Source organism: Pinus tabuliformis, chromosome 7 (genome assembly GCF_031772625.1).
Source record: "Pinus tabuliformis cultivar Carrire ecotype Pingquan chromosome 7, CPIR1, whole genome shotgun sequence".
NCBI classification, from domain to species: Eukaryota; Viridiplantae; Streptophyta; class Pinopsida; order Pinales; family Pinaceae; genus Pinus; species Pinus tabuliformis.
The window spans coordinates 1,450,023,479-1,450,031,320 of record NC_142293.1 but is presented as its reverse complement, the minus strand read 5'-3'; the positions used below and the strand labels follow the sequence as shown (position 1 = coordinate 1,450,031,320).

At 40.8% G+C, this 7,842-nt stretch overlaps 2 protein-coding genes and 1 long non-coding RNA gene across 3 annotated transcripts; 1 reads left to right on the top strand and 2 right to left on the bottom strand.

The window, feature by feature from the left end:
* The first annotated feature begins 1,126 nt into the window (after positions 1 to 1,126).
* LOC149253162 (uncharacterized) lies at positions 1,127 to 1,878 on the top strand. The gene is made up of 2 exons (XR_016266132.1): positions 1,127 to 1,345; positions 1,472 to 1,878. It is a non-coding gene; the product is annotated as an uncharacterized LOC149253162 (long non-coding RNA).
* A 1,589-nt stretch (positions 1,879 to 3,467) lies between these two features.
* Positions 3,468 to 4,195, bottom strand: LOC149253161 (uncharacterized). Its single transcript, XM_089454395.1, has 2 exons — positions 3,794 to 4,195; positions 3,468 to 3,599 (listed from the first exon to the last, which is right to left on the bottom strand). The coding sequence occupies exons 1-2, from the start codon at positions 4,193 to 4,195 to the stop codon at positions 3,468 to 3,470; spliced, it is 534 nt and encodes a 177-aa protein (XP_089310521.1).
* A 3,009-nt stretch (positions 4,196 to 7,204) lies between these two features.
* On the bottom strand, positions 7,205 to 7,636 carry LOC149253160 (uncharacterized). Its single transcript, XM_089454394.1, has one exon. The coding sequence runs from the start codon at positions 7,634 to 7,636 to the stop codon at positions 7,205 to 7,207; it is 432 nt and encodes a 143-aa protein (XP_089310520.1).
* Positions 7,637 to 7,842: the final 206 nt, after the last annotated feature.

The following is a 7,842-nucleotide window of genomic DNA, read 5'->3' as shown; positions in this document are numbered from 1 at the left end:
AATTATTAATAATTGAATGGATAAATAATAACAATTAACATATTGTGATAAACAAGTATAATATAAAATTAAAAGACTAAATAAATATAAAATAAATAATAAACCAAATTATTAATAATTGAATGGATAAATAATAACAATTAACATATTGTGATAAACAAGTATAATATAAAATTAAAAGACTAAATAAATATAAAATAAATAATAAACCAAATTATTAATAATTGAATAGATAAATAAAAACAATTAACATAGTGTGATAAACAATTATAATATAAAATTAAAAGACTAAATAAATATATAATAAATAATAAACCAAATTATCAATAATTGAATGGATAAATAAAAACAATTGACATATTTTGATAAACAATTATAATATAAAATGTAAAACTCCTACCTGCTAAAAAAAATTGTTTACTCCTTATGACATCAGCATTGCATATACATTGTTTATGGTAACATCGTTTATGGTAATACTTTATCAGCTCTTAACAAGCATATCAGCGTTACATATACATTGTTTATGGTAATATAAATCTTAGTCACAGTACTTATCAGCACTTTACATGCATACCCTACACACGGCATCATTATGGCATTTTATAAGTGTTTATCCGTGGTAACATGAAACGTGCACATGATGTTATTAAGCGTATGCGTTGATCAATGTTTAAATTATCATTAAGATTTTGGTTAATGGTTTGAACCTACCCTATCCACCTGTCTCGAGATATTTCCGATGGTTTGCATGGATGTACTTACCATTATGGTTGACGATTTGATATTTTAATTAAGTCATTGTCCTGCGTTTTCCGCAATTACCATTTAAGATCTCCAGCTGTAACATGGATACCCCTGCCAGCAATATATTCGGTCAGGTCTGGGTTTTTGCGCTGTTGGAAGGTTGTTCCGGTTAACGTTTTCCGGCCACCACTCCTTGGCGCTTTAATACCTAAGCTCTCACATGAAGTCCACCTGGCGCGGTGCAGCGTGAAAACTAGCCAGCTAGCCTAAGCTACGGCATGCTGGTTGCTACCCAGTTACCAACGCTGAAGGGCGGTTTTAATGCGCCTAGTACAAGGCACGAATGAGCCCATGTGACAGAAGAGCCCGCGCCCATTTCTATAGTGGAGATGGAATCTCCCAGATCAACGGTTGACATCCACCAAGTATGAATAAAAATCTTAAAAGGGTTTTTCTAATCGCATTGATCTCATTACAGTTCATTTCCGCAGTGGCTCTCATCTTCAGCGGATCTCTGGCGATTGGAATTTTTGCAGCACAGGCTACCTACATGTTTGTCCATGGTGGAGATACGCCCCGCCCGCCAGCCATGGCCGCGGTATACATGCCCTCCTTGCTCACAGCGAAGCGAAACGCTTCTCTGTTTACCTTTTTATTCCTTGCATGTTATGGTTCTGGTACTAATCTGCTTTTGTTTTTTGTCCTGGCTTCTCCTCCGTCTCAGGTGCAGAATACAGGTGTCGCGACCAGTGCATGGTGGACAACAGCTCTTCCAGCCCTTCTCCCACTTCCTAGTAAGAGGACCGACGCCATGTATATGAATTTATGAGAGGATTCTGGAAGCGAGTTCCGGCTGACTTCCTTCTTGGCATTCTGCCGAAACAATATTTAAGCTACAGTGTTTGTTTATTGTTGTTCTAATTTCTTCCCTGTTATGGGAGAGACGGTAACCCGCTCTGGTTTCCCGTGGTATGTTTGGATTCCGCCCGGAACTATTGTGGCGGCAATACCCCAACCGGGTTGCGCTCGCTACACATTGTTTTTAATACATTCTATATTTGGTACAGGGCCAAAGGTTATCCCTACGGCGAACATTCATACTTAATAGAAATTACAGCAATTGTAATTTCCCTTGTCTGGTTAATGATTATATATATATATTTGCATAGTAAATGTTACGGCTTGTAATGGACTTTGGAGACATCTGTTGGATTATTACCGATGTTTTACTTGATTTATGAATGCAGTTGTTCATTGGAAACTTCCGCTACATTTTTCTATTCTGCAAAATTTGTGTAAATATCTATTTGAAGTAGGATTATCAACTTCATGGTTTGCATGTTGTGTTTACTGGTTAAATATGGATTGTTGTTTTGTCTTGGCGACTAACCGCCGACTTTCTACCCTATTCATATCGGCTACGGCTGCCCATCTCACGATGGTGTTCCTCATTTGATTAGGAGCGTTTGGCACAGGGTTAGGACATGTTTCTGGCATAAGCACCAGCCCCCTTATCTCGTTACGCATGCCACTTTTATGTTACTACTTTCGGTGGTTTGCGAAGGGGACCTGCCGTCACTGTTTTGGAAGAGTTACTTCAAGAACTCACGGTCTAATCATTTTTGTCGACCTGTTATTATTTCCCTTGTTTTACAGGAATCGCTCTAGGGGTTATAAGTTCCTAGGCTTCTACATTATCAGTTGTTAGATCCACATACTGTGATGGTTATTCACTGAATTCCTTTCCATTTAGCAGTTTCACATTTACCCAGTATTCTTTTCTAGAATAAAATCAGTAGTTCTAACTCTATTCTGGGTTTTGTTCTTTCCGGTTTTGACTGTTCTTACCTTAAGCAAACTTACAGGGGTTTCTTTCTTTTAAAAGATAAATGTCTAAACTTAGACCAAGTCTTTCCTACTTGCATTTTCAGAAGATATTTTCTCTATACCATTCGCAGTTTCCTGCTCTGTCACAACTTTAAATTATTTCAACAGCATATACAGGCAACCAAATACTCCATCATACGTACCTGTTCAGAGGCAAACCTCTTAATGTGCTTGTCAAACCTCCCGACCTTAGGAGGGTCCTTCTCAACTTTCCACCCCCAAGCACTCCTGCAAGATTCTTGCTGTCTACAGACTCTCTGGCACTGCCAGAGTTACGCTATCTGGTCCTTACCAGACATGGCAGTTTCAGGGAGTTCTCTGCATCCAACATACGCTATCTGGTCCTTACCAGACGTAGCGTTCGCTGCCAAATTGCAACTTTTCTTGAGTCTTGCTATCTGGTCCTTACTAGACGTAGCAGTTTCCTTTTTTTTTTTTTTTGACATTAAGTATCCTTCCTCTATGAGGGTCTCAACCGTCATCTGTAAGTAGTTAGGGTTTTTCCCTTTTCCGACAGATGTCATATTTTAATTCTAACTTCCCTCTGATGAGGAAGCTCTATAACCATTAACAGTTGTTTTTATTTTCCAAATCACACTTAATAGCTACCAATAACACTTAACAACATAATTAATTAAAACAGTAACAACAAAACAATTACTCAGTTTTACCAAACATAACCATAACCAACAGTTAAATTTACTGTTTTTAATTTAAACACTAACGATTAACTAGGGGCATTACATCTCCCCCTCCTGAAGTTCAACATCGTTCCGATGTTATTCACCCATAAACAATTTAGGGTAATTTACTTTCATGCTCTGTTCATCCTCCTAGGTGGCCTCTTCTGGCCCAAAGTGCTGCCACTGCACTTTAACCTGGGTGATGACTCGTTTCCGCAGCACGACCCTTCTCCGATCTAATATGATCATCGGCTCGACTAGGAATTCTCCTTCCGGTTCCACCTGAAACACACAACAATCTGATCAGTGTTTTCCCTAGCAAACACTTTTAGTTTAAGCTTTTCATAGTATCCACTTACCTGTATGTCCTGCCAGCTAATTATGTGTTTAGGGTGATAGACATATTTTTTTTAAACTGACACGTGGAAAACATTATGGACCCGAATGTGGCTAGGTAGGGCTAGCTGATAAGCTACCGGCCCCACTCGTGCTAAAATCTGAAAAGGCCCACAGAAACAGGGTGCCAATTTGGCACAACCGTTCCATTGTAATGCGCTTCTCCTTGCCCGAGTTCTAACGTATACATGTTCTCCCACTTGGTACTCCCTAAAAGTCCTTTTACGATCTGCAAAAATTTTTTGTCTGTCTTGGGCTATTTTTAAATTAGCCCGCACTTTCTTAACCATTGCCTCCATCTCTTTTAACATTTCAGGATCCAGCATAAGCCGTTCTTCCGATCCACTCCAACTGGATGGCGTGTGACATTTTCTGTCGTAAAGTACCTCGAATGGGTTCATTTGCAAGGATGCATGATATCCATTGTTGTAAGCAAACGCCACAAGATGCAAATACTCTTGCCACCGAGTGGGTTGTTGCATCACATAAGATCTCAGCATGTCCTCCAACACTTGATTCACCCGCTCAGTCTGCCCGTCAGTCTGCGGATGATATGCGGTGCTAAAATTCAATTGAGTTCCCAGACCTTCAAACAAGGTCCTCCAAAAAGCTGATGTGAATTTGACATCGCGATCGGATATTATAGTTTTTGGCAGCCCGTGGAGCTTAAATATGTTCTGCATAAAAACATTTGCAATTTGGGCTGCACGATACGTAGATTGAACTGGTATGAAGTGGGTTGTCTTACTAAGTTTGTCCACTACAACCATAATAGATTCATTGTTCCTCTTGGACTTCGGTAACCCTGTAATAAAATCCATGGTAATAACTTCCCATTTCCATTCTGGTATGGGTAATGGTTGTAACAAACCCGCGGGGTGTTGATGTTCAGCTTTAATTAGCTGACATTCTCTGCATCGTGTCAGATATTCCGTTACGTCCCTTTTCATGCCTGGCCAGTGATATTCCTTCCGAAGCGAAGTGATTAACTTTTGATATCCCGGATGTCCCGCATAAGGACTTTTATGATTTTCATCCAGAATTTTCCTCTTAATATCGCTCCGGTCGGGTACACATATTCTTTTCTTGTAACGTAAAATGCCTGCCGCGTCCAACTCATAACCTTGTTGCATGATGTGGATGTTTGAATTCTGCACAAGCTATTTCTTTTGCGGGTAGATTTGATCTTGCTCAGTAGCCTCTATAATTTCTTTACTAAGGGTAGACCGTCCTTCACTAAGGCCAATTTCGTAGAGACAATGCGCTTTCCGGCTTAATGCATCTGCGACCTGGTTTTCTCTTCCTTTTAAATGTTTGATTTCAAAATCAAAACTGCCCAAAAAGTCCACCCACCTAGCTTGTCTAGCGTTTAAAGTTAGTTGACTTAAGTAGCTAGTCAAGTTGTGATGATCTGTCATCAATAAAAATTTTCTTCCCACCAAATAATGGCGCCACATTTTTAGCACATGTACTACAGCAGTGAGTTCCAGATCATAGGCTGAATACTTCCGTTCATGTTCCTTCAATTTTCTGGATACATACGCGATCACCCTCCCCTCTTGCATCAACACCCCTCCTACACCTTCTTTGCTTGCATCTATGCAGACTACGTAATCTTTTTTCGGGTCTGCAATGCTCAGCACAGGTGCAGTAGTGAGCAAGTGTTTGAGTTTCTCAAAACTCTGTTGACACTCTGCTATCCACTTAAAGATTTTCCCTTTCTTTTGCAAGGAGGTGATGGGGTATGCAACCCTGGAAAAATTTTCCACGAACCGCCTATAATATCCAGCCAACCCCATGAAAGACTGAATATCTGCCACGTCCTTTGGTGTTGGCCATTCCATTATGGTTTTAATCTTTTCAGGGTCCACAGCAATGCCTTTCTCGGTGATGATGTGCCCCAAATACTGGATCTGCTTTTTGTAAAAGTCGCATTTGCTAAATTTTCCATATAACTGATGTTCCCGTAGAGTCTGTAGCACAAGTCTGAGATGCTCCTCATGCTCTTTAATATTCCGAGAGTATATCAGTATATCATCAATGAAAATTAACATGAATTTATCTAAATACTGATGAAATACACTATTCATCAGGCACATAAACGTTGCAGGTGCATTGGTCAACCCGAAAGGCAGTACCACGAACTCATAGTGTCCATAATGGGTTCGAAAAGCAGTTTTGGCTATATCCTCTTCCTTAATTCTGATTTGATGATAACCAGATCTCAAATCGATCTTTGAAAATATCGTCACCCCTTTCACCTGATCGAACAGTTCATCGATACAGGGTAGTGGGTATTTGTTTTTCACTGTCAATTTATTTAGCTGTCGATAATCTATGCACATACGGAGTGTTCCATCCTTTTTCCTAACAAACAGTACTGGGGCTCCCCAGGGAGATACACTAGGACAGATGTACTTCTTGTCCAACAGCTCTTGCAGCTGCATCTTTAATTTTGTTAATTCCGGCACACTCATCTGGTACGGTGCTCGCGACACTGGGGCTGCACCAGGCACCAACTCTATGGTAAAATCCAAATCTCTTTTAGGGGGAAATCTTGGTATTTCCTCGGGAAACACATCTGCAAATTCTTGCACTACCGGTATGCTTTCCAGTGCATTATCTTTATCTTCAGATTTTGCATGACCCACTTGAACTGCATATACTTGACACTTTTTCCGGATGCATTTAGCCAGTTGTGAGGCAGTAATTGGCCGAATCTGAACTGGCTTCAGAATACCCTGAATTTCCTGTTCATTTCCCAGTTCATCCCGGTAGGAAATTGTCTTGGTTTTGCAATTTATTATGGACCACCGCCTTTCCAGCCAATCCATTCCAATTAACACATCATAAGAGCCGAGAGGAAGTACATTTAATTCTGCTGTCACTGTCTGTCCAACTATCTTTAATGGACAGTTGTTGACCTTGGCCAGCACCCGCCTTTTGGCCCCGGTAGCTAGCTGAACCAACCATGGACTCTTAAACTTAACAGATTGTAAATTACAGCTTTCCACTATTTTGGGGCTAACATAACTTAATGTAGCTCCTGGGTCTACTAAAACAGAAACAGTTTGATCAAAAATCTTACCTTTGAACTCTACCATCGTTGGCTGGTAATCAGCTTGACGGTCCACGAGAGCGGCATTTATTCTTGGTATGGACCGGGCTACATCTCCCACTATAGAGGCTTCATAAACCTGAGACACCTGATCACTACCCTTTCGGTGAGGACAGTTCTTAATATAGTGTGGCCCGCCACAACCCCAGCACTGTACTGGCGGTCTAACTGTCCCCTCATTATCAACTCTGCCCGGCTGCTCGCTATATTTGGGCTCATTAGGGGGTTTTATTCTGAGCTGATTTCTAGGCTGATTCCTACTGTTGGGCCCTTTTGAACCTCCTTTGCTGAAACTGCCATGAGCTCCCTTAATTTCCATAGTGGTTTTGCCGCCCTTTCTATCCACCCAACGCTTTCCAAAGCTGTCTCCCTTTTATTTATTCTGCTGATAGCATATTCTAGCTTTCTGAATCGCTTCATCCATGGTCTTCGGGTTATCAAATTCAATCCTTTCCCGCATTGTTTGGGGTAGACTGCTAACAAACCGCTGCACTTTTGCCTTTTCCTCCCGAATATATGGTACATAGCGGAGCAGAGATGTAAATTTGGTAATGAATTCATCCATGGTCTGCTGCCCAAGCCGCAGATCATGAAATTCCCGTGCTTTTTCATCGTAAAAGCGTTCAGTCAAGTATTTCTCCTTGAAGTACTTCTGAAAAATTTCCCAAGTTATATCTTGTTCACTCACTCCCCGCACCATCTTGACTTCCTCCCACCATAATGTAGCTTTGGCCTGCAGCTGGAAAATAGCCAGCCGTGCCTTAAGATGGTGGTCATATTCGTAAACTTGGAAATATTTGTTCATGTTTATTAACTAGGCTTCCGCAACCTCCTCGGACTCCCCATCAAAATGCGGCGGCTTAATCTTTCGAAACTCTCCTTGTAGTTCTATCCGTTGTCTTTTTGAGGTTCGATGTTCAGAAGCGTTGTCAGATTACTCACCTCGAGCCTCCGCCCTTCCCTCTGTTTCTTCCTGATCAGTATGGTAATCTTGTTCTTCTGATACATGTT